Here is a 26907-nt window from a genome sequence, read left to right as displayed (position 1 = left end):
TTTAAGTGACTCTGTCTGCTGAGTTCTGAATTGTCTGCAGCCTTCTGGTGAGTTGTTTGTCGATTCTGGCATAGAGGGTGTTTCTGTAGTCTAGTTTGCTTGTGACCAGGGAGTGTGAGCCAGTTTTCTGGGTGTGTGCCAGTTTTCTGGGAGCTGATTGGGTTCCATTTGAAAATCTTACTCAGCATCTGCAGGTTAATTAAACAGTACTTATATAGCGCGGCTAATCACCCTTGAGGGTATCTAGGCACTGAGTTGCTGAGCTTAGTCAAAAAGCCAGGTCTTGAGTCTCTTCCTGAAGTCAGTCAGTGAGGGTAATGTTTGGAGCGGGAGGGCATTCCATGACTTGGCATGGTGGGAGAAGGAGGGGCCTCTGCTGTGGCTATGATGGATTCACAGTGCTTGGGCGAGGGAGGCGGAGCGGAGGTTTCTGAATGGTTGGTGGAAATTCAGTTGGTGGTTCATGTTTCTGGTCCTTGATCGTGGAGGGCTTTGTAGGTATGTTTCAGTAGTTTGAATTGGCATCTTTTCTGGACGGGGAGTCAGTGGTGGTTCCTCAGGTGACGGGTAATGTGGGTCCATTTGGGCAGATTGAGGATCAATCTGGCCATTGAATTCTGTATCGTTTTGAGCCTTCCCATGAGTTTGGTGGTAGGATCCAGGTTGTGGAAGCATGGGGTTTTTATGGCATCAACTTGGGCAGTCAAGTCGAGTTTGCGGTTGGTGATGATCTTGAGGATCTTGGCATGGCTGGTAGTCAGTTCTAGCTCTGCTGGACATCAGGTGGAGTCCCACGGTGATGTGTTCATCCCAAAGATCAAGATTTCGGTCTTGTCTGTGTTCAGCTTAAGACAGTTGGTCTTCATCCACTGGGCAATTTCAGTCTAGCAGGCAATGAACTTGCTCTGGATACTAGGAGTCATGTCCAAGAGGGAGAGAATGAGTCGTGTGTCAGCGTAGGAGAGAACATTGCTTTCATGAGAGGGGATGGCGCAGTTTGGAGGGATAATGCATGCGGTGAAGACGGTCGGGCTCAGTGAGGGTCCTTGTGGGCACCCAAGGTTTATGGTGCCAGGCAGAGTGACTGGGTCCTTCCAGTCAGAAAGTAAGAGATCCATCGGAGTAGGTGTCCTTGGGTTCCGAAGTCAGATTTAGACACCAAGACTGAGCAGCACACTCACAAGCAACGACAAGTAGCACTAACAAACCACTTCAGGAAAAGGAGGAAACCAGATGAATATATGGCTTAGCAACAATCGGTAGATGAGAACCGTCTAAAAACTTGCCAAAACACATTTGAACAGAGGTTTGCCGTATGACAGCGTCATCAGTATCCTTTATCTGTCCTTGCCCATGACGTCACTGTTGACTGCAACATAAATCCTGAGTTGTTCTAATGGAAAATTAGCTTTAAAGTGATAAACTGCACTTCTCGTCCTGAGAATTATATTTGGCTATATAAGATGAACACAATTTGGAAAAGTAAAGAGATTGAAATGAAATACATTAATTTCATATTAGAGGACTTGTTTCCTCTCAGTTGAGCATGAGGGCCTGTTTCTCAGAAACAAGCTCTTCATTATATGCTCTTTTGTGTACAAACTATTTTATGAGTTTTTGTGAGAAAAGTTTTGTGACAAAGCATTTTTTATTCATTTTGATGCTACAAAATATTCTGCGGGGAGAACATACGGCAAAGGAAAAGTAAAAAATACTTACAATGCTAAAGATGTTAGAATTGTAAAAACTCAAGATTATAGTATTACTGGCATAGAACAGTCAACCAGATTAACTTCCCTGGGTTCAGAGTGCAGGGTAGTTGTAGCCCTCTTTGAAGTCTGGTGGAAAACCTCTGATACACTCATTTGGTGGGACTTAAAAAATTGTCAAAAACTCATTTGAACAGAGGTTATAGACTGAAAAGACTGTAGATTAGCTATGTTTCACTTCAATAAATATTATACTCATTAACCTAGAACATTCACTAGCAATAGTGCTAGAAATAAAACCTGTTTCTTAGTCTTATTACAGACTAAGAAGTCAACTTTTAGGCTGATGACCTGACTCCTGCTAAAGGAAAATAAACAAGTTAATTACTGGTAAATGTAGTTTTCTAGCCTAGGAAGCTATCATAGATTCACATGCAGCCCTTCCTCCTCCCTAGTCATAAGTTTGCCAGGTACATGCTTTTCACACACATTCTTTAAAACATTTCAGCAATGTTGGCCTATCAGGGGGAAGAGAAGCTTTCTGAGCACTTGCTGTTCTAGTTCCGAATTTCTCATAGACAGACATGATTGATTCAGAATTATGAATATCTAGATGGTGAGAGAAAGGCATGAAAACAAGTTTGCAATGGAGCACATGCCACACACACAATTCCATGACCACCCTCCTTCTTGATCTGTGAATGTGTAATAGCTCTTCTATGTAACTGATATAGAGATGTTCATTAGAGGCAACCCAGCGTAAAATGCTGCAGCCGGTGCCATGCCATTCAAGAAAGTGTCTTCACTCTGCTTCTAAAGGTGCAATTGGCTTTTGTATTACAAAACAGGATCATTCATGTGTTTCCCTTGCCTGGACTTGAGGGCTACTCTTCCTTGGGTGTCACATAAACAGTTGGTCTGTCGCCCTAATGGGCTAAGGGCCAGATGTACGTGGCGCTGGTCACAAAATACAGGTCGCAATTTGCAACAGGTATTTTTGCGACCAGTGTGGTAACTTGCAAAAAGACCTATGTACTAATGGGCCGGTTCTTAAATTACCAATTCACAGTGAGGTGCAAATTGACCTGCCTCGTAAATATTAATGAGGTAAGTCGCAAATTCTGACCGACTAGGAATCACAACCATCATAAGGATGGTAGCCGGCTGAGGCCAGCAGACCACCATGTATGTGTCAGCTTTTAAATAAAGCAATTTATTTGGTTTAAATGCAACCTGTTTCCGATAAAGTATAACAGAATGTGCTGAAAAAACATAAATGAGTAAAACTAACAAGAGACCACTACCTACTCTTTAAAAATTTTTTGTCAACATTCACAAAGGGGAAGGAGCCCCACCCAATTTGCGAATAGGTTACCACATGTTTGTAGTCGGCAAAATATTACTGTTTTGTCACCAGATTTCAGACACAAAATATTAACACATACTTTAGGAAACTGCCCCTTTTTGACATGGTTGCCCCCACTTTTTGCCTGGTATTTGCTTAAATTTTGACTGAAGTGCACTGGGTTCCAGCTAACCAGGTCCCCAGTGCCAGTGCTCTTTCCCTAAAACAAGATAACTGTGCAATTATTCCCTATTTGGCAAGATATTTAGTACTCCTGTACGTCCCTACAAAATGGTCGCCCCTGGTACCTAGGGCATGGGTACTAGCATGTATTGTGCCACCCTAAGGGACCCACTATCAAACTCATAAAGACTGCCTTGTTTACACCTCCTCCAGCATGATGGCTAGTGAAATATGCATACCAAGGTCAGATGCTTCAAAGTCTCTGCCACCTTTGATAAGCGACCCTGGGTTCCTTCAGAACTAGGAGCCACCTCCTGCGCTGAGGCCCATTTGGCACCAGGACAGGCAGGAAATTAGCTATGCAAGGAGGCGTGGTGCCCTACCAGGCCAGTTACACCTCTAAGGTGAGCTGCCTGATGTTCCGCACAAAAGAAAGATTCAGCCATCTTGTTTTTGGTGGAATTAGGAACTCTAGGACACAGTTATGCCCACTCCTCACAGGAAGTGGTCATATAGGGAGTGTAGTGACCCCAAGGTTAAGTAGCCGACTGGCTACTACCCTTCACTCTTCTAAACACCCCTAAATTCAGTATTTAGGAGGCCACCAGACACTCAGATTTCCAGAACAAAAGAGAACTGCGGACCATTGTTGGACTTTGGTGCCAAACTCGGTCTGCCTGCTTCTGTCTTGACATTCACGACAATCCTACTTGCCCTGCCCCCGACTTGCCCTGCCGCTGTACATCCTCCAAAAGCATAGGAGGGCCTCCAACTCTTTGCCAAGCCATCAGCAATTGCCTTGCAGTGCAGAGACCTGCAAGCACTGACTGCAATGTCCGCTCCACCATTCTGCTGACCACAGAGTCCACCGACGCAGCAGCCGCACAGGAGAAGGTCACCATGCTCTAGGAGTTCAGATCCGTCTCCCCACCATGTGGTTAGATGGCAGGACCAACCAGAGCCAACCTGCACCAATACCCAGGGTACTGGACCCCTTGGAGCAATCATAGCTTGTCTGTAGTCCAATCCAGACTCCAACACCGAAACAACAGACCATCCAACTAGGGATGTGAGCATTGCAGAGGCCAGCCCCCCCTCTGTTGGTTTAACGAAGAACTATGAGTGCATTTGATGTATTGAACTAGCTGACCTAAACACTCTGCACCCAAGCTCCCCGGCCGAGATCCACGACAATCGGCTGTGCTCCTCAGCTCCCAGGACCCTCATAAACTAAGCCCCCCGCTTGCAGCAACTGGACTTGTCCCCAAGTCCCTCTCTGCAGCATGCTTCTAGTAGGCCTTTGCCTACTGTGCAGCTGCAAGGCTACCAAACTGTCCAGCACCTCTGCACCTGGACACGCCTGGGCAGGTAAACTCAAACCGCAGATTGTACTATGGACCTTGGCCCCATAGCACCTTAGGTCCTATAGAAGACCCCCGAAATACGCTTGCAAGTACCTGTTTGCTTCTTTTTCCATAGAAGAACATTACCATGCAAAAACACACTTGTGTTACAGTTTTAATTACCTGTAAAAACTGATATCTCAAAAAATACTTACCCAATTCGGAAGTTCTTGGTGTTAAAGGACAAGTTACTTACCTTCAGTAACACATTATCTAATAGAGACATGATCTAGCTCAGATTCCTTACCTTTGAATTTTCCAGGTGTCAGACTGGATACGGAAGAACACCTATGCGCCGGTAGGTGGCGTCGGTCGGCATCATCCAAGCGGGAAGTGACATCCACATCAACTATATACACGCCACCTCGCTGATTTCAATACATTTTCACTTCTTTCCACACCAGAAAAACAGAGCCATGAAGAGTACTAACTTTGGTGTGTTTGAAAAAACTAGGGCCCTTAAAGTGAACAACCTTGACCCTGGAAACTTGTCCGCAGTGCAGGGAGAATGGGTGGATCAGTAAGGAATCTGCAACAAGATCATGTCTCTACCTATGATAAGGTGTTACCGTAGGTAAGTAACGTGTCCATCTGATAGAGCTATCTATCCGCACATTCCTTACCTTTGAATAGATACCCAAGTAATACTATCCCCGCTCGAGGGCTGCAGACAAATTCCAAACTAGGAAGTCCCACAGAACCGAACAGGCAAAGTGCCCGTCACTGTGGTTCTGTCTGGCCAGACAGTAGTGTTTGGTGAATGTGTGCAGAGACGCCCATGTTGCTGCCTGACAGATATCCAGTACTGGGACCCCATGTGCTGGTGCAGTGGTCGCAGCTTTACCTCTGGTGGAATTAGTTCTTAAGCATTCAGGAGGCTGCTTCTTCGCAAAAACATATTAAAACTTGATGCGGAGAACAACCCATTGAGAGATGGTCTGTTTCCGCTCCGCCCGATCTTTCTTTGCACCAACATATCCTATGAAGAGTTGATCGTCCACACTGAAATCTTTAGTGGGGTCAAGGTAGAACAACAGCAATCTTTTTGGATCTTGGAGGGATGAGGAGAAGCGTAGAAAGTTGGCAAGGGGGAGGACTGTCCCACATGAAAAGGTGTCACCACTTTCGGAAGTAAAGAGGCTCTAGTGTGAAGGACCAATTTGTCAGGGAATATTGTAAAGAAGGGGGGCTTGAACGATGGAGCCTGCAGTTCGCTTCCTCTCCTGGCAGATGTGAATACCACGAAAAGGCTGTTTTGATGGCAAGAAGCCAGAGGGGGAAATTGTGCAGGGGCTCGAAAGGAGCACGCATGAGGAAGGTGTGACCAAATTAAGGCCCTACTGAGGCATAATGAAGAGGAAAGCTTGATACATATGTACAAGACCTTTTAAGAATCCATTTGCAATGGGTGACTTAAATAAGGAGAGGTGGTCTGGAATCCTCAGGAAAGCAGACCGCGCAGACAAATACCCTTTCAGGGTGCCCAGAGCAGAACCCTGCTGGGTAAGGGTCAACATAAAAAGTAAAACATCAGAAAGGGAAGCTGAAAGAGGGTCGATAGACTTCTCTGTATAATATATAACAAATTTCTTCCACCTGCATGGGTATATCGTCTTAGTGGAGGGACACCTGCCTGCCAGAATAACATAGCAAACTTTGGGAGGAATGTCAAAAGCTGTCAACTGCTGCTACTCAATCTCTACACAAGAAGGAGTAGAGTTGACTGGTTCGGGTGGAGAACCCTCCCCTGCAGCTGTGACAGAAGATCCTACCGAAGGGGCATCCTCATCGGAAGATGGATGCTCATTTGCAGGAGCTAGGAATCCCAGCCTGTCTGTGCCCAATCCGAAGCCACAAGGATGACTTGGATTTGTTCATTCCTGATCTTCTTAAGAACTGTGGGCAGGAGTGATATGGATGGAAAGGCGTACAGGAGGCCTGAGCTTCACCGAAGACAAAAGGCATCTCCAGGCAAGAACCGCCATGGAAACTTCAGCGCGCAAAACTACTGACATTGCGCATTCTCATCTAAGGCAAACCAATATACTCAAGGCTCTCCCCAGTGCATGAAGAGACCAATCCCAACCTCCGGATGGAGATACCATTCATGCTCTGCTAGGCATCGACTGCTGAGTTTGTCCACCCTGGCATTCAGAGAATCTGCCAGGGGCTGAACCACCAGAGATTTGCCCTGCAGTTCCAGCCATGCCCAGAGATGCAGGACCTCATGACAATGGGTCCAGGACCCCACCAGCCCTGTTTGTTGCAGAACCAAATGGCAGTGTGGTTGTCTTTTAACACCTGCACTAGCCTTCCTTTGGTGGAGGGTAGAAAGACTTCCAATGCCAGTCAGAGTGCACAGAGCTCTAGCATGTTGAAGTGGAGTCTGGATTCTGCCAGAGTACTCTAATCTCCACCTCTCCAAGATGGCCACCCCATCCCAGGAGTGACGCATCGGTCACTACTGTGAGATCTGGTTGGGGAAGTGAGAGGGGTCTGCCTCTGACCTTGTCGCGGTTCTTCAGTCACCACTGCAGGTCCTTTGCATTTCCTTCATAGATCTTCACCATATTGGAGAGATTCCCCTGATGCTGCACCCATTGGAACTAATGGTCCCCTGCTTGTGGCATGTGTCACAAGCAGGATATAGGAGGTCATGAGGCCCAGCAGCCTCAGAGTCACTCTCACTGAAATCCAGGATAGAGGCTGAAACATCGGTATCATAACCTGAATATCCTGGACTAGCTGCTCCGGAGGATAGGCCCGAGACTGCACTGTCTGCTGAACTGCTTCAATGAAAGGGAGCGACTGGGAGGGAATCAGGTGTGATTTCGGCACTTTGATGGTGAACCCCAGTGAAAGCAGGAGGTTCGCCATAGTGTGGAGGTGGGGAACGACAGCTTAGGCGGAGCCCACCTTCAACAGACAGTCATCGGGATTGGGGAAGACTGACACCCCAATCTGTGCAGATGAGCTGCAACCACCATGACCTAGGTGAACACCAGAGAGGCGCTGGTAAGGCCAAAAGGGAGATGGAAATGGTCATGGCCTACGGTAAACCGCAGGTAGCGGCGTTGGGCTGGCAGGATGGGAATGTCGAAATAAGCATATTCAACACTACCATCCAGTCTCTCGGTTCCAGGGCAGACAGAACCCGAGCTAGTGTGAGCCATCTTGAATTTTTCCTTTTTGAGGAAGTAGTTGAGGGCTAAAAGGTCTAGGACAAAGCCCCTTGACCTTTTTCTGGACCAGAAAGTAGTAAGAATAGCAACCAAAGCCTACTTCTGGCGCTAGACCCCTCTCTATGGCGGCGGCGGCGGTGGTGGTGGTGGTGGCGGCAGTCACTGAGAGCCACAAGGCCATGGCCGTAGCCCTTGAGTCCTTAAAGCGATCCAGCGCAGTGTCTGCCTTGTCTCCAAAGAGACAGTTGCCGTCAAACGACATGTCCATGAGCGAAGCCGGAACAACTCCGAAAAGCCAGATGTTCATGGCCAGTGGGAGGGGGTGGGGGGAGCCTGACAGACACCGTCAGTGAAATTGCTCTGTCCAGCAAGTCGGTTGGTCATGCCTAAAACAGATCGAATGGCTAACTTTGCAGCATCTCTCCCACCTGAGATTTTTTTTTGAGGACCTGTGGCAGCACTTGCGCAACTGTTTCCCACAAAGTGTGGGAATAACGGCCCAATAAGCATGAGGTGTGTACCAACCACAATGCACGATTGGCAGAATTTATTTTTTTCTTGCCACAGCTATCCACCCTCTTGGATTCCCCATCAAGGGGAGAGGAGGGAACGTATCCTGTGACGTGGAGGCCTGGACTACCAAGCTCTCTGGGGTATGAGGATATTGGGGTCGTCCAGCAAAGGGCATTGACGGCGGACAACTGTCCTAATCACAAGAGCCCCAGTGCTGGGCTTGGACCAGGTTCCCAGTATGACGTCAGAGAGAGCCTCATTAAAGGGAAGCATTGGTTGTGAGGAGGAAATTCCTGGCTGAAGCACCTCCATGAAGATATTTGTCTTGACCGTCACAGAAGGAAGCTGAAAGGCCAAGGACCTCAGCAGCTCTTCGCACCACCACAGCATAAGACGTTTCCTCCTCCGTAGCAACGGTAGGGGGAGAAAGAATGTCAGCTTCTGGAGAAGTATTCAGTCCACTGAACTCACCCAATTCCTCATACCAGTCCATTTCCTCATAAGGCTGGTCTTCTAAAGGGTCTAGCGAGCCCTCCCAATCTTCTCCCACTCCTTGCCCTTCAGAGTAGGGCTCTGGAAACAACCTAGGACCTGGAGGTCCTGTTGGCTCCGGAATTAGCATCTGATTTGGGAATTGGTCGACGTGGTACCAGCTTTGGGTCGTCAGGATTCACAGTGAGGCTAGTGCTGCCAGAGGGTACCAGTGGTGTCGGCAGCATCAGCGTTGGGCTGATGAATGTCACAATGGCACGACCAGCGCCAATCCGGACCAGGACCGTGACCTCGGAGTCGTTGAGTGACACAGTGTCGCCTGCAGGCCGCAAGCAGCTTTAGGGATGCATTTGTCCTAGAATTCGGTAAAAGAATCTCAGGTGACAGGTTCAGTTAATGGTGCATGCACATGCCCCTGCATATGATATTCTAACCAATGCAGCTGTCATTAAAATTTTAAACTGAAGAAAATGAGGACAGTGGAACCTGAACTGAAAAAAATGATCCTGGGACACCACACCTGACTTACCAAGATGTTTTCTGATTAACACACGCCTTTCACCCCAATCCTGGCAAGGAATTAGTCATTGGTTTAAACCCTACAGGAAGTTATGTGAATAGCAACATTTATTTCATCAGCAGACTAGGACCCAGAGCCAGGGAGATAAAAGAGGATTGTGGGAGTATAAAAACAGTGTCAAACGCATAAAGGAGAGATGGGGAAAAAAAGAGTGTGATAAAGAGATACTATGAGTAGCGAGGTGGAAGAGAAAGAAATTAGGTGGAATCTAGACTAGGCTTCCTTGGTAATTGGCAACCCTAGCACTTTGCAACACCAACGGTTGGACCCCAAGAGATAAACCTTTGGGCACATGCACTTAGTTTTCTTTTTAAGCTCACTAACCACTTTTGCTACCTTAACGTATTCTGAAGTTTCAGTCTTTGTCTAGCGTGGGTATGCGCCTAGAGGAAGAGGAGATGGCTTCTCTGGCAGTGGGGGTTGTGTTTGTACAGGAGCAGAAGAAAACCTCATGTAGAAGGAAGTCCAGTACTTTACTGCACAGGTCCTTCACAAGATGGACAAGACCTAAATCATAGGCACTTCTGAGTAGCACTGTCTGTTATAATTTAGGTAAAAGTACCACCAGCATGAAGGGCTGTTAAAGTACAGGTACCATGTGCAATCAGCTACAGCTTGGTCCCTGGCATCATGTCCAGGAGAATCACCATCATTGACATTAAGTCTAACATTAAGTTGGCCTCCGATAGAACTGGACCATACAGCCGCTCAACTTCAGCCTCCTCAATAGATTCAGTGTCAGTTTTCTCAACAGCTCTGCTGACACCTTTCTTTCAGAAATATGAGACTAAGGAAGGCAGCCGAAACTCCACTGGCCACTGTGGTGACTATCTGAGTCTTGGTAGCCTGTAGCCTCTTTGGTACTGTCATCAAAGAGAACATCATCGTTGAGAAGATGGTATTGGAAACAGACAAGTATGAAAATGCCATGACAAAGGGATGGTCAATGATGTGTAAGGAGAAGTGATTATCAATGAGGAGAATGAAGTTGGAAGAGAGCTGTCTGTCGAAGACAGGGAGGGCCACTTGTTTGGCTCCAAACACAAGCAAAAGCATTTGAGTTGGGGGATTTTGGCTTCCTGGGGGATATTGATGACTCACAGCCTTTTTAAAAGCTTAATGAGAAGGGTACATGAAAGTCATCAGAAGAAACCGTTTTAAGATACACTTAGGATTTTTTCAAATGTACAAATCAGAACTTTTCTATGCTGGAGGAGCAGTGCTCAGTGATTGATCTCAGGACAACAGGGACATGAGGAGAGGGAGCTTTGCTGAGGTGATAGAGGAGATGGACCTCCATGTCCCTCAGGGCCGTGGCAGACAATCAGCAGCATATTCGACAAACAATTTCTTTCGGTCACAGATGGCACAAGGCCAGAAGAGGCACTTTTTGGGTGACCTGATCAAGTGCGGTAGCTCTCCTTGGTCCAAACTTCCCAGAAATAATTCTCTCTAGTTGTGGAGGCTAACAAAGAGAGCTTGAGAAGAAAGAAGAAAGCTAAATAACAAGGACAAATAACCACTTATTAGATTATACAGCAGAGATTACAGGGGACTCCCTTCACACAGGACTTCCAGTAGAAATATGTGCTATGGTAGCCTACATGGGGAGTGGAGTTCAAAGCACGTTCACCTTACTGGCTGAAGTTTTGATATTTTTCAACAAAGTGAATGCCCTCCTAAACGTGCACTCAAAGCAAGTTAATGATAACCAGCAAAAATGTAAACCACTGTGGAATTCTTAATTCAGTGATGGGGAATATTTCAAGTAACTGACTTTTCAAAGATCCACTGCTCGGGAAATCAAATATCACTTGCCTGATGCCCCAATTAGTATTTCCAAATAGGCGGTCAAACTCAAGATTCATTTAGGATTGTTGTTGCATAAAAGTGTAAAAAGCGTCAAAATAGTTTTAGTCTATAAACTGAGAGATCATTTGCTTATCCTCAAAAACAACATTTTAAATATTTGCCAAGACTCCAAGGAAAATGAGACTGCCCTGTGTTGATATCCTGTTTTAGATCATACATTTTTCAAAATAGGCAAACAATACGAAAAACATCCTGGATTTCGTGAAAAAACTTAAATTGCTTCTTAGTGAAATTAATTAACATATCATTAAAAAAAGAAAACAACGTTTTCAAACTCCGATCTCAGGTATGTTGGCAGCCATATATGTCCATTAAAAGGCGATAAACATGCATTGTTGAAAATACATCAAGAGAACTCCATTTTGCAAAATTTAGAAATATTAGCGGAAGCAAAGCAGAGCAGGCCAGTATACATTAAAAAACTCAATGTTAGTAAGGCCCATGGTCGAATTACAACGAGAATAATTAAGTGTGTGTGGTAGAAATGGACACCTGTCAATTGTAGGTGTTTTCTTGCTGGAGCTAAGTTTATATTCTATATTTCATACACAACAATAATCATCTAAACTATGATGGCGGACCCGCTTGCTACAAAATGATAAAACACCCTGAATAGGTAGGAAGAATTTCCAAGCAGGGTGGCAGACAAATGGTCAGCAATCAATAACCATTTAATAAGAATGGATCGCAGATGTCCATTTTTACCACAGCAATATCAACACCATGAATTCCCCTTCCTCATTCACCAAAAGGAAGAGCTTGCCCAGCACAAAGCGAGAAAGTAGACACAGAAACAGTTCACAGTACCATAATAGCTAGGGATTGTCTACACGTTTCTTATCCCTAAAACCAGATGCAAATGTAAAAGGGCGAAGAAATCTTACACTATTTTTAGCTTTGTAGGGGGAAGAATTAGACGCAGTAGACCAAGAGACAAAGCACTATTCAACAGCACTATGTTTTTAAATTTAAATTGTGATGACTGGTGTCAAGTGAAACAAGCATTGAAGAATCCACCAGGTCTGGCCTGTGGGACATACTATCTTTGCAATATTGTGCAGCACAGGCTGAAGATGCTGCGGAGCATGGTCAAAAAGACTTAAAAAAATAAAAAGACGAAAACAGGATGGTTGACTTGGGTGAGACTGGCAGCCGTGAAATTTTGCAGAAACGTGCATGAACAGGAAATTAACACACATGCATTAGCACGCGTTTGTCTGCCTACAAAATGGTGCTGGCGCCATTTTTTTTAAATCAACACTCCGTGAAAGATTTGTAAGTAAACGAAAAAGGAAACTTAAGTAGCACTAAAGTTCTGTTTTAAGGCTAGGGCAGACAGCAATTTGCTGCTTGGCCCCTCTCAAATAAATTATTTAAAAAATGTGAGGGGCAACTGAGGATCGGTTGGGGGTGAAGTGTGGACGAGAAATAAAACAAAAATAAGGAGGGAGAAATAGCACACAAGAGAGAAAGCAGCAAGTCGAACAGAGAGAAGCACAAGAGGGAGAGAGCAACACAGGGGGCTGTGGGACGAGGGAGAGAACAACACTGGGTTTGTGGAGAAGCATACAAGTTAGTCGCAACGGGGCAAAAAGCATGAGCGTGAGACTTGAAAACCACATGCTTTCTTGGAGGGCTTAATCAAAAGGAAACAAAAATCCTTTAAAGTGAACAAGAAGCAAGTTGGCCAGTCAAAATCAGAAAGATCAAACAAAGTTGGGGGGTAGGGGCACAAGAAAAAGAGAATCAAACAAACTAGAATGACAACAAAGCCTACCAATGGTATGCAATAGGCAAGCTCTAAACCTACTGTAAATTGGCAGTAAGTAACCACACACTGTCTGGTAGGAGAACACTAAAAGTGAAAAGTCCTCGCAGCATGTCAAGGATTTACAATAATTGATCACCTACACTCTGTGTTTAAACCTTATACAGTGCTTTTGATTGAGAATAAGCTCTTCCTCTTTTCACTCATCCACAAATAAACAGGTGTGTAAAAAAAGATACATGAAAATCTTCTAATGTCTGGTACTGGTTACAAGTATGTGGTACTGGAACACCGTATTTCCAAATGTGCTCGGTACATGTATTTTTTTGAGAGCCGAACCACTATCTTCTAGACCTATAAACATAGGATTTACTTTTTACTAGGCTTCCGGTTTTAAAAGCAAGCAAAATCAGGCTTACTTGGATTAACTGTGGAGTAAATTATACGCCTTTATTGTGCGTACACACACAGATTAGGAAGAGTTAAATAGCAGAGGAAAGGGAGCATTCAGATTATTAAAGTGAGGTGCAGAGGTGTGCAACAAGCAGAGGATTACGCGATAAGCAGCTTGTTAATTAAGAATACCCACAAACCGAAAAGGGAGAGACTTTGCAGAGTTTAGTGCAGCATCAGCAGGTACTGGGCGTTATCCAGTCGGGACTGGAAATACCTTGTGGATCAATACAATCATGTCCTTGGCCTGCCAGTCTGCTAGCTGCTGCACTGCTGGGAGATATGACAGGCGAGGTATGCAGCGAGGAGGGACCTGAAAAGGGTACACAGTCAGTTTTATAACCAAACACACTTTTCTGCATTCAATTGAATTTCTTGGTTGCAAAGAAACAACTCAGCCAATCCTTTTGATTAGATAACCAAAAAATCCATCACTTCAGCGCTCATGTTGCCACATTAGGTGTCGTTTGAGAGAAGAAACCCAAATGTTAAAATAAAAAAAGGAATCACACTAAATCTTAGCACCTCAAGCAAAACGAAATGTGATCCAATATTTACAGGAGATGCACACTTTCCCACATTTTCATTATGTTGTTCCCTGCTGTTAACATTTTAACTTATGCCAGATTTTCAAATTGTACTTACTTAGCCTGACCTTCATCTTGTGCAGTTTCACCCCCACCAAACAAGTCACATCAAAAGATATAAAGTGTATTCTACAAGTTTATTAATGCAGCAAAAATGCAATAAGATGGTAGCAATTTGAAAGTGGGTGGTCCAGCGAGCTGCAGCACAGAGCTTCCTCTGAGCTCTGCGTGGCTCTTTTATTTCCACCAGCAACTCCACAGCCATGTGAGGCAGAAGTGCGCCTTTAACTAGGCCGGGTCACCCCCTTGCCTCCCACGTCTGCCGCCGCCTGCCTCCTGCTTGCTGCCGCTGCTGAACGACCCAGCCGCCGCTGGGCCGCCCGGATCTCCCCCTGCCTCCCACGCTTGTCCCAGGGATACAGAACCACCGCCGGACGCCCAGAGGTTCCCGCCCAGGGACACAGAACCACCGCCGGACGCCCAGAGGTTCCCGCCGCTGCCTCCCTGCGGCCCCGCCCACCACCAGCCCATTGGCCGCCCCGCTCCCGCCACCCAGCTGACCCGCCCACCCGGCTCCTTACTTATGACGCCCCCAGAGCGACCGCGCAGCGGACGCGCGCAGCGGGAGCACCGATTGAGCGCCAAAGGTGAGCGCCAAAGGTAAGCCCGTCTGCGCCCGTCCGCGCCTGGCCCGCGCCCAGCGCCAGGACCCCTGGCCCCCACCGACGGAAGCCGACCCGACGGACCTACGACGCCACCGAACTCAACGCACTCAACACCGGCCGAATCCCAGGCTGCTACCGAGCCACACCGAGACGCACCCACGGACCCTTCAGCTGCCACTCCTGCAAGTTCACCTGCAACCGGACCCACGCCACACCAACACCCACCAAGCAGACCTCCAGCAGCACCCACCTGAAGTGCATCCTGCTCAACACCCGCTCCGTCCACAGACACGCCGTCGAGCTCTGGAACCTGCTCGACACCACAGCCCCAGACGTCGCCTTCCTCACGGAAACCTGGATGAACGCCTCCTCAGCGCCCGACATCGCCATCGCCATCCCAGACGGCTACAAGATCATCCGGAGCGACCGCGTCAACCAGACAGGAGGAGGCATCGCCATCATCCACAGGAACACCATCCGCATCACGACCAACACCGACGACACCCTCGCACCCGCCGAACACCTGCACTTCCAGATCCACGTCAACCCCAAGACCACCCTCAGAGGCACCCTCATCTACAGACCCCCGGGACCACGTACCCAATTCAGCGAGAACATCGCCGACTTCATCAGCCCACACGCCCTCCCCTCCGCCGACTACATCCTCCTCGGGGACCTCAACTTCCACCTGGAGAACAACAACGACCGCAACACCACCACCCTGCTGGACAACCTCGCCAACCTCGGACTCAAGCAACTGGTGACCACCCCCACCCACTACGCCGGACACACACTCGACCCGGTCTTCTCTTCCAGCAAGGACATCGCCTTCAGCCACGCCACGGGACTCCACTGGACGGACCACAGCTGCGTCCACTTCAGCTTCAGTAGGACCACGACCCACCAGCAACAGGCTCCCCGCAAAAGCTGGAACATGATCACTGCAGACCAGCTCGCTACTTCCCTGAACAAGAACCCTCCCACCAGCACAACAAACCCCAGCCAAGCAGCCACCAACCTCGCGAAATGGATCAGCGACTGCGCAGACGACCTCGCCCCGCTGAAGACCCCGCCGAGCAGACCCGGCAGCAAGAAAGCCCCATGGTTCAACGACGACCTCATTAGCTCCAAGAAGAACTGCAGAGCACGCGAGAAAACCTGGCGCAGAGACCCAGCACCGGACAACATGACTGCCCTCAAGCTCGCCACCCGAAAACACCACCAGCTGATCCACGCCACCAAGAAAACCGCTTTCAAGGAACGACTGGACAACAACGCACACAACAGCAAGGAACTCTTCAACATCGTGAAAGAGCTCTCCAACCCCAACACCGGAAACAACGACATCACCCCTTCGCAAGACCTCTGCAACTCCCTCGCCTCCTACTTCCACAACAAGATCGCGGACATACACAATAAGCTTCAGCACTCAACCGACGCACGCCACGACCGAACCACCGCCCCCCACCACCAACCTCCGCGCCTGGACCCCGATCAGCACCGAAGACACCATCCGCACGATGAACTCCATCCACTCCGGATCTCCGACAGACCCCTGCCCTCACCACGTCTTCAACAAGGCCGACGCTGTCATCGCACCCCACCTGCGGGACATCATCAACACGTCCTTCGACATCGCCACCTTCCCGGAGAGCTGGAAGCACGCCGAACTCAACGCTCTACTCACGAAACCATCAGCAGACCCAACCGACCTCAAGAACTACCGCCCCATCTCGCTGCTCCCGTTTCCGGCCAAAGTCATCGAGAAGACCGTCAACAAGCAACTGGCCGCCTTCCTCGAGACGAACGGTTCCCTCGACCTCTCGCAGTCTGGCTTCCGGGCCAACCACAGCACCGAGACCGCCCTGATCGCAGCCACCGATGACATCCGAGCCCTGCTCGACAACGGAGAAACAGCGGCCCTCATCCTCCTGGACCTCTCCGCGGCCTTCGACACTGTCTGCCACCGTACCCTAGTACAGCGCCTCAGCAACGTCGGAATCCAGGAGAAGGCACTGGAGTGGATCACCTCCTTCCTCGCCGGAAGGACACAGAGAGTCCGCCTCCCCACGTTCAGATCGGAAGCCACCGAAGTCACCTGCGGCGTTCCTCAAGGCTCCTCGCTCAGCCCTACACTCTTCAACGTCTACATGAGCCCCCTCGCAGCCATCGCACGCCAGCACAACCTGAACATCATCTCCTACGCCGACGACACCCAGCTGATCCTCTCCCTCACTAACGACCCCGCCACCGCCAGAGCCAACCTACACGAAGGGATGACAGACGTAGCCAAATGGATGTCGCACAGCCGCCTGAAACTGAACTCGGACAAGACTGAAGTCCTCATCCTGGGATCCTCACCCTCCGCCTGGGACGACTCCTGGTGGCCCCCCGCCCTGGGCAGCGCACCCAATCCAACAGACCACGCACGCAACCTGGGCTTCATCCTGGACTCCTCCCTCTCCATGACCAGACAAGTCAACGCCGTCTCCTCGTCATGCTTCAACATCCTGCGCATGCTACGAAAGATCTTCCGATGGATCCCCACCGAGACCAGGAAGTCGGTCACCCAGGCCCTCGTCACCAGCCGTCTGGACTACGGCAACTCCCTCTACGCTGGAACCACCGCCAAACTCCAGAAGAGGCTCCAGCGGATCCAGAACACCTCAGCACGACTCATCCTGGACATCCCCCGCCGCAGCCACATCTCCGGACACCTGAGAGACCTGCACTGGCTCCCGGTCAACAAGAGAACCACCTTCCGGCTCCTCACCCACGCACACAAAGCCCTACACAACCAAGGACCAGGATACCTCAACAGCCGCCTCAACTTCTACGCTCCCAAACGCCAGCTTCGATCGACCAGCCACGCCCTCGCCGCCGTCCCCCGCATCCGAAGAGCCACCACGGGAGGAAGGTCCTTCTCCTACCTGGCTGCCAAGACTTGGAACTCCCTTCCGACCCACCTCCGCTTGACCCAGGACCACCTCGCCTTCAGGAAGCAGCTCAAGACCTGGCTGTTCGAGCAGTAGCGGACCCCCCCCCCAGCGCCTTGAGACCCTCCGGGTGAGTAGTGCGCCATATAAATGCTCTGATTGATTGATTGAAGTGCAGAAATTGTAACCATACTCCCCATAACTCTATGACGTGGCACTGGTGCTCTTCCTTGAAGAAAAAGCAAGATGGCAGTATTCATCAACACTCAAGAAAAATTGGTAATTTCAGCCATTCTGAGAATCTTCTGACGACAAGAGAATAGAATATGGATCAGGACTGAGGCAGTGACTGTAGAGTGTGGTAGAGTCCAAAGCTCATGTTGTGGTGGGCATCCAATGTTAACCACTCACACACCGCTCTAAACCATGAAAACGATCAGCTCAGAGTTGGATAAACAGGTCCCCATACTCAGCTAATGGCCCTGAAGAGTGGTTAGCCATTAAATTGGAATGCACTGCCCCTATCTGCTTACCATGTTATATGACGATCGGCAGCATGACTAATTAAGAAAAATGATGAAACAGAGAAAGGACAGATGTTCCTAGCAGGAAAACGAAGAATGGCACCCCTACAGGATTATTTCCAGTCCTGCTGCCAACCACAGGAAAAACAAGGACTGTCAAAGTCAATAAATAGTTCTAGCTTTGGCAAGCGAGCACTCTAAAAAAATAAAAAATATCTTTGTAATTGCAAACATGCAATTTTGAAAACATTGACAAAAATATTTAAAACATGTAAAAATAAAGGAGTGGCCCAACAATCCACGCACATCAGCCCTACCATAGAGAATCCCTCCATTCAGGTGACTGTGCAAATGTGATCAACGAAAAATGGAGTTTCTCACACTGAAGACAGCAAGTAGATGAAGAGGGTTAAACCATTTCCCCATGTTGGGAGCAGTGGTGGGCAGGGCAAAATGTAAATGAAGAGACCCCCAAAAGGCCCTGCATGTATGTATGTAAGCAGTTATCTGTGGGTATTTGTACAGTTGTATTTTTATAATGAATGTTTTGGGAAACATTGGGTTGGAGAGACATCTAACACAGTCTCTAAACCAAAGGTTGAAAACGTTGCTTTTCTTGAAGGCGGAAATTAACAAAAAGTACCTTAGCTGTAAAACATCACTGATTGCTTCTTGCGTGCCACTAGGTAGCAGTGGAGGATAAAAGGAGGTTTTACGATTCAGCCAGGGCACAGAAACATGGATAACATTTAATTGTTCTACAGTACACCCCGAGCACACCAGCCTTCAAAAAGTGCTCCACAGTTGGCCTCCTTCACCAAGACGGGCTCAGTTTACCTAGTGGGATTCGTTTCTCTGCCTCTATCCAACTCGAAAGCAGAGAAGAGAGACTGGGAGCGCACACCCTTACGAAAAGCCAATTCACAGTGAAGGGGGGGGGGTTCTCACCAGCGCTCTACAAGTATATAAGCAAGGCTTCACTGTCAGTCCATAAGAAGCTAAGAACCACACAGGAAGAATCCGAAGTCCTTCTATTTTGCTTGGAGATTGGGTACTTAACCATAGCGAACCGAGAGAGGATACGAGTTAAGAAACTACTATAAAAAGATAACTTTCAATTGGGTGAAGGAATCACTGACTGGACCCTGATTGGGACTTTACACCATAGACTGAGTACATCAATAATCAAAAAGTCAATTAACAGAAGACATGACACTGAGGCAAGAAGCACTCTTCAATACTACTGTGAAATAAAAACACCACTGTTAAATCAAGATAACCTACACATTGGAATACTCACGTCCATTGATTTATTACAGTACTCTTAAGGCAAAACCAGTAATCACAATAAATAGGTTCTAGAAAATTAAGCAACTAATCAGCGTGTTCCGTCCGTACGATCTTGTCTGGTTTTGAGACTCTGAAGGAAGGAGGTGCAATTCGTAGATAGGGATTTCCAAACTTAAATCCTCCATACAGGATGAGACAGGATTGGACAGTGATACGGAGCGCCATAAAGACATGGTCAGAAATAATAAGTCTGAGAAAGAATTATTGTAGATGTTCATACATGTATTAGTTTGCCTTAGTTGTGTGACTGACAGAAGTCACTTTTCATTTTTAACACTTTAACTGCTATGTATAAAAGAGCTCACCAAAACGATGCAAGTCAGAACTTAAAAGCAGTGTCTGCCTTTCCTGATGCATAATTTAGGACAAAAATACAGAGGCATCTGAATCATTTACATTTCTTGCATGATTTAATGCTAGAAGACTAGACCACAATTTTTGTTGGACCGGACCGCTGGCCAGTCGACCCACGAGGTTGTTAGGAACTGCACCCTCTGCCACGCAGAGGTTGGGAAGCTTGCGCGGCTCGGTGTCTGGCATAGGGTTGGTGCGGTTGAAAGACCCTTCCACAACCACGTAAGGAGCAAAAGGCAGGCTGGGGATGACATGGGGAAGCCAAGAGGTCCAAGGACTTGTCCATAGCCCCTGAGTCCTTAAAGTGCTCCAACACCATGTCTGCCTTGTATCTGAAGAAACGGGTGCTATCGAAGGACATGTCCATGAGGCAAGCCTGGACATCCCCCGAAACGCCAGACGTTCTCAACCAGGCGTGGCATCTGAGGACACAGTTGACGAAACCGCTTTGCCCAGTGAGTTGGTCATGTCCAAGATACAGCTTATAGTGAACTTCGCTGCGCCACTCCTGTCTGCAACTGCTAGGTAGAGAATGGCCCAGGCCTCCTCCAGGATCTGTGGCAGCACTTGTGCAACCGCTTTCTACAGCCTGTGGGAGTAGCGGCCCAATAAGCATGCAGTGTTCACTGACCGTAATGCAAGGCTGGCTGAAGAAAACAAACCTTTTCTTTCCTAAGCTGTCCAGCCTCTACAATTCCCTGTCTGGGGGATTAGCAGGGAACACTCCATGGGAAGTGGAGGCTTGTACCATTAAGCTCTCCGGTGTTGGGTGAGGAAAATTGGGTCCCCTGGATGGGGAACTGTTCACAGGAGCCCTTATGCTGGGTTTGGACCAGGACCCCAGAAGGACGTTGGTGAGGGTCTCGTTGAACAAGAGTAGGAGTTCAGAGGAGCAGATTCCCGTCCTCCGTCAATATGTTGGTCTTGAATGCCAACAAGGGCAATTGAAGAGCGAGGACCTCAGCCGCCGTCCTCACCACCATTGCGTACGTAGCTCCCTCCTCTGTAGCCACAGTAAGGGGAGAAAGCTTGCAGGTATCTGGAGACTTATCAAGCTAGCTGGTATCACCCCGTTCCTTAAGCCAGTCCATATCTTGATCACGAGGCTCCCATTCCTCCCCAAGACCTTCCCCTTTAGAATAGGGCTCAGGCTCTGACCTAGGACACTGCATTCCTGTTGGCGACGGCTGACGCGGCTCCGTGTTTGATTTGGGTATCACATAGGGGGATGGTGCTGCCGGTGGGAGACAGCGGTGCCAGGAGCATCGGCATTGGGGACGGCGTTGGTCAGAATGCCACAACCGGCACCTGTCTGGATCTATGACTGGATCCATGGGCCACCAGCTCAGAACCAGGTGGGGCTCCCTCCAACCCCACGGCGCACTAAGGCACGCCAGAGGGGTCAGGCCACTCAAAAATTAGACGTATGGCTTCATAAAACTCTTTAATTTGAGCAGGGTCTTTCACTAAAACTGGGGAGACACGGAATCGGCCCACACAGGTTCAGAGGAACTAGGTCTCGAAGCCAATGTTTCTTTGTCGCGTCGGCTGACGAATGAGGAGAACTTTAAGGGCACTTAGACTTCTTGTGTTTTTTTGAGCCTCTTGCCTCAGTGCCCCAATGATTTCGAGTGGGACGAAAAGAACTTCAGACATTTGAAACGGTCTTGAGACCTTCCTCTCAACTCGGATCGTGCCTTCTGCAGAGTTGCATGCTGGGCCTCTAGCGGCTTCAGGGACCGCTCCCTCAAAAGCCTTTGGCGCCATGGCCCGGCATGGCCCGGCAGACGGAGCACGACTTGGAATCATGGTCACGCTCCACAACACAACCACACGAGGTACGGGACCATCACTGACATGGCACGGTGACAGGCACCACATGCTTTGAAACTTGACTTTCTCAATGACATCCTCGACACACAGGAGAAAAAAACCTCAAAAAAGGTTGGCATAAGGTCGCAAAAATCCTGCCAAAAATGGACAGACAGGTAGTTCTTTCGGATCAGTGTGGCTTGCACAGAAAGAAAAGAATTGATGTCAGCGTGCCGAGGCGGTGCCGCAGACAACACTTCCTGCACGGACACCGGCGACGATGCGCAGACCCGATAGATGCCACCTACCTGCGTGCAGGGGTACTGCTCACAAAAAAATCTTCTGGATCCAGTCTGACACCTGGGGAAAATTCAAAGGTAAGGAATCTGTAGCTAGAAGTCTCAATCACATAAGTCCATTTTAAGTGTACCCATACTCAAATAAAATGTGAAGCTGAAGTGCAATGAAACAGTGGACTTCAATGCTATAGGGTTGGCTCATGGTGCTGTGTCAAAAGGTGAAGAGGAGGAAATGGACAGTCACTGTTTTGTCTGTCACACACACACACAGAGGATGTTGTCAATCTTCACCACAGAACGCTAGCCTTTAGCTGGTACATGGGCAGTACATAAACGTAAAGCCTATCTGTAAATAACTACATTTGTAATTTACAAGGCCCACAACACCTTTGATATCAAATGTGGGATAAGAAGTGTATAAGGTGTCTTCTAAACTATTGTGGTTGATAGCCAATGTAAAAATATTACATTTTGAAATAAAGCACTTACCCTGGTATTCCAATGTCAAAGAATGTGTTGCCATCTGGGTAGGCACCACTAGCGTACGTAAAAGTGTATTGAAACCCGAAAACAAGAAGAAAAGTTGCAAGATGGATCATAATTGTTGCCTGTTGTCTATGTACATTGATGACGTTTGGCCTAAGGATAACAGAGTGCCACACAAGGAATCTAATAGCTTCAGCCAAGTATTTGCAGAACTAATTGTAAAAGTGGCCTTATAATGAGACACTGGAAGTGTGTGCCACTGGAACAGGTTTAATATAGAGTGTGCATGACGGTCATTTAGGAGTTACTGCCACTAAGATAATTATTACATATTACTGGAGGCTTAGCATGGATAGTTCTATTGAAAATATTAAGTCCATCAGGAAATGTCTCTAAAACACCTTTGAGCAGAATAATTTTACCAGAAAAGCCTTGGCTTAAGCTTGCCATTGTTTTTGTTAGACCATTTAAGTGCCTACTAAATTGATGCAGTTACTTGCAGTGACTGAATATTAATCAAGTGGATTTACTATTTTTTTTAAGTTGCATTACAACAGAAACCACAATTGCTTTTCTCAAGAGGATTTTTGAATTAGAAGGTTTGCCAAAGGTTATTTTGTCTGACAAAGGTGTGCAATTTGAGGCGAACAGAGTGAAGAACGTTCTAAATGAGTAAGAGATGGCAAAATACAATGTTGCCTTATATTCACCATAGTCCAATGGGCTGATAGAAGGACTAATAGATTCATCAGAGTGTATAGAAATAGCTTTAGCTTCCATTCTTGACCTCGAGGGTAATTTGCAAGCAAAAAGTTAGAGCTATGTGAATGCACCGCAATAAACAATGAACATAGCACTTTTACTTTCTTGGGAGACAGGCATGTGGTAATGTAGAGGTTTCCTTGCTGGGTGGGTGAAAAGGAAAACAAGACTGTGCTGGAGAATCGTTTCATTTTGGAAAAGGTTGAGCCTTATCAAAATAAGACAAAGATGAATCATGATTGCAACTTAAGGTAAAGGTTGAAACTGTGAATACTGATAATTGGGTAAATGTCAGGAAACCTGGTCATATCAACAAAGGTGATTCCAAAAGCCATGAATAGGAATACAAGCAGTGAAAACGACACTTACAGTCACATGCACCTGATAACAACTGTTATGTGAACTCTGGAAATGTTTGTAATTTTAAAAACGCACACGGAGGCCCTGCAGTTGGGTCTGATGGTGCAGTTGGTGATAATGCAGATTTGAAGATTACATTATGAGGTAGAGTTTTTATTTTGGTTAAAGGGGGAGGCGTGTTGAATCTTGTTAATTTCTTTTTCATTTTGATGTTGACAATTGTATAATTGCACTATTTGCATTAGTTCCTGTTATGACACGTTCTCCTGTACATTCCATGTGTTCCATTCTAGAGTGGAATGTAGGAGGAAACTTGAGCGAATTTGAGAACTGCAGCTAGTTGACTGCTGTCAGCATTGCTGAAGCTGTGCAGCACGGGCTCCTGTACAACAAATAAAGTTAAGGGCAATTTATCAATACCTGGTGTCTACAAACATCATTTCAGCACTTCACAATGCACACAGCACCCTACTGCACCTCTGGCTAGGCTGGTGCAGTATAGCTACCTATATGTTTTAGTCCTATGATCATAATTTGCCCACATATCTCTGACATCACCTCGATCATAACGCTAGACAGTGTGTCCCAAGGTAAGATCACGTCACCAGCCACTCACGCAAACACTTTCCACATAGGCTCAAAACAAACAGAATTCGGGCAACCATGTCTCCCCCCCCCCCTCCCCACTGTGTAGTCCAGTATGAAAATGGGCTTCAGCGTCCCACATCGGGGTATTAACCCCTATATAAACGATAAACGCTACAATAGAAACAAAGGTTTTCACATACAAATTAAGGGGCTACTGTTTTGAATATAAAGAAAAACCTTTACCTTGAAAGGGTCCTGCTTCAATGATACCCTCTTTAGAGCTATCGTAGCTAAGGGATGTAATCTGTGTTTCAGACAGGCCAAGTCCGGGCGGTAATGCACGTTTCAGGTCCTGGTAAACATGGAATAAAAAAAAAACCATCTGGATAAAGGTCCCAAATAAAGCCACATTTACGCATTGCATTAGCGCCACAGGAAAATATGGTAAATTGGAACATAGGGTGTGAAGTGTCACTCCACAAAAATGTGATAAGTGCCCTTACATCCGAAAGGGACAGGGTCAGTTATAATCAAAACAAAGAAGGGTCCATTTTGTGCTTAATATTCTAATGGTATATCCAACAGGATGAGGTTTTACACTCTCGTACCCACACTACACTTACTCCAATATCTCCAACTGAACTTTATTATATGCAAACATTTCTCATTTATTGTAGTATAGAAAATGTACTCTTTAAAATCATTATATTATCTTAAAATTACACCTACATTGCTTTATGTTTGTCACAAATAGAATATTTTCAGGTAGGGATCTGATCTATATACCATCAAAATTAAAAACACAATTCATACATTTCCATATATATTTTCACGATAAAAACACAAAAATATCACATTCGGCATGTACAATCAACTACATAGTTTCACTGTAAAAGTACATAGAGAACTCACAATAAAGATATAGGGTTGTCAACGCGGAGTTTCGGTGCATGAAACTTGATAAACACCACCTTCTTCAGGACAAAACTTTTTTGGACAGCACAAATCTCTCTGCACTCTGTTCTATGACCACCTCATGTTCCAGTTATATTGAGAAGATTTTAGGGTGGATTGTGTTCTTATATTTGTATCCTTGTTACCCTACTAAAAAGCATATCATTTATTAATTTCCCTTAGCCTCCTCCACAGGTTTATTGTAGGATGAGTCACTCTATATGAGGCCCTTATGTTTCCTTATGGGAGGAGTCCCTATTCAATCTGCTTTGTTGGGGTAACTCTGCTCCTGCAGGTGCTCAGGGATCGAGCAGTACAGGTACACTTGGTATGCCTCTCCGGCGTGGTCTTTAAAATTCTTGGTGTTCCCATCATGGCGGTCAAATGTTTTTTTATTTTTTCCATCACCACATTCTACTGTGATGAAAATGCACACTATAATAAACCATTCGCCCGTGGATTTTCCTCAAGAACACCAAAACGTGAGATAAATCAAATACATAAAAAGCACACATTGCATATTAAAGTCTAAACTTATATGCATGAGTGATACTAAGGCCACAGGCAGGTTTTTCCCCAAATCAATATTTTTTACTTTTAACGTCTTTCCACTTCTAAAAAATACGTTCTGTACTCTACTCCATTCTCTAAACAAGAATCCCTAAAACGCCTATGGAAACAAGCACTGACAAATCCAATATGTTTTGCCTAGGCAAAATCGTCTTTGCCCACGTTTTACATGTCGCAGAGCAGCACTCGCTGTTGTGTAACATGGCTTAAAGTAAAAAAAAATTAAAAAGCACCATGTTGCGCCACCACTGACAAAGTCATAGTGCTTCTTCCCCCACGCCATTCTGCTCAGCAGCCCGCGCTAATAAGCAATAGGTCTAAAATAAGCGTGGGTTGGGTTCAACAGCAGAGCGCGGGTGTGTCCCCAAGTTACAGGGTGGGAGGGAGAAGAATCTGTTGATGGGACGAGAGGTCAAAGGCGGCAAGCAGCCACAAGAGGGAGGTGATGGAGGGGCAGGATAAACAACAACAAGTGCTCTTCCTGCGAGATACGCTGGTGAATCTCTTGCCACTTCTGCCAACCATATCATGCACCTCCATGAAACCCATGTCCTCCATTCTCCATCGCTTGAACAGGCAACGGACCACTAACCCTGCTTTACCCAAGAGGAGTAGCACAGCGTGTACTCATACTAGGGGCAGAGATGAACATAGAAGAACATAGGGGGAAAGCCACAGAAAATGTTAGGACACATTCATTAGACTTAGTTGTTTGTCACCAAGGACTTTGAGGAACGCACAGTATGTCAAACGAAGCACATAAAATAGATTTATATATATATATTTTTTTTAATTCTTTTTAGTAAACATAAACAACAAATACAAACAATATGACCATCGTGCCGTAGGTATCTGCCAATCGATATCGGAGAATGTAGGTTCCAACATTACAGAATTATAAAGGAGTACGCAAAGTGGGCTCAAGTTGTATCCAAGTCTCCCAGAACTGGATCTAAAATGGATTTTTTTTAAGATTTATTTTCTATCAGACATATTGGACTCCAGAAAAAAAATATCCAATTAGATTTTCTCAGGAGAAACGGATTTTGTAGCAGAATATCCAAATTGCACCCTTTAAGATACCCAGCTTGAAGCACTGTTTTTAAATGCACAGCTTCCTTGACAGACTACAATGAAGGTCGCCACTGTGCTGTGATTGT

General features: G+C 46.8%; 1 protein-coding gene across 4 annotated transcripts in view; it reads right to left on the bottom strand.

Annotated features, from left to right (window-relative positions):
• Positions 1-26907, bottom strand: part of ARFIP1 (ARF interacting protein 1) — a 366293-nt gene that overhangs the window by 159807 nt on the left and 179579 nt on the right. For 2 of the 4 annotated variants that reach the window (XM_078676935.1, XM_078676936.1), the window contains 2 exons: positions 24467-24575; positions 13718-13813 (listed from right to left, as the gene is read on the bottom strand). In XM_078676935.1, coding sequence (XP_078533061.1) covers positions 13718-13813; positions 24467-24575 — 205 coding nt within the window. The remainder of the gene's footprint in view (positions 1-13717; positions 13814-24466; positions 24576-26907) is intronic. The other 2 variants (XM_078676937.1, XM_078676938.1) reach the window with 1 other exon arrangement.

Source organism: Lissotriton helveticus, chromosome 2_1 (assembly GCF_964261635.1).
Source record: "Lissotriton helveticus chromosome 2_1, aLisHel1.1, whole genome shotgun sequence".
NCBI lineage: Eukaryota > Metazoa > Chordata > Amphibia > Caudata > Salamandridae > Lissotriton > Lissotriton helveticus.
Note: the sequence above shows the minus strand (reverse complement) of the source record. Positions and strands in the feature narration are given on the sequence as shown.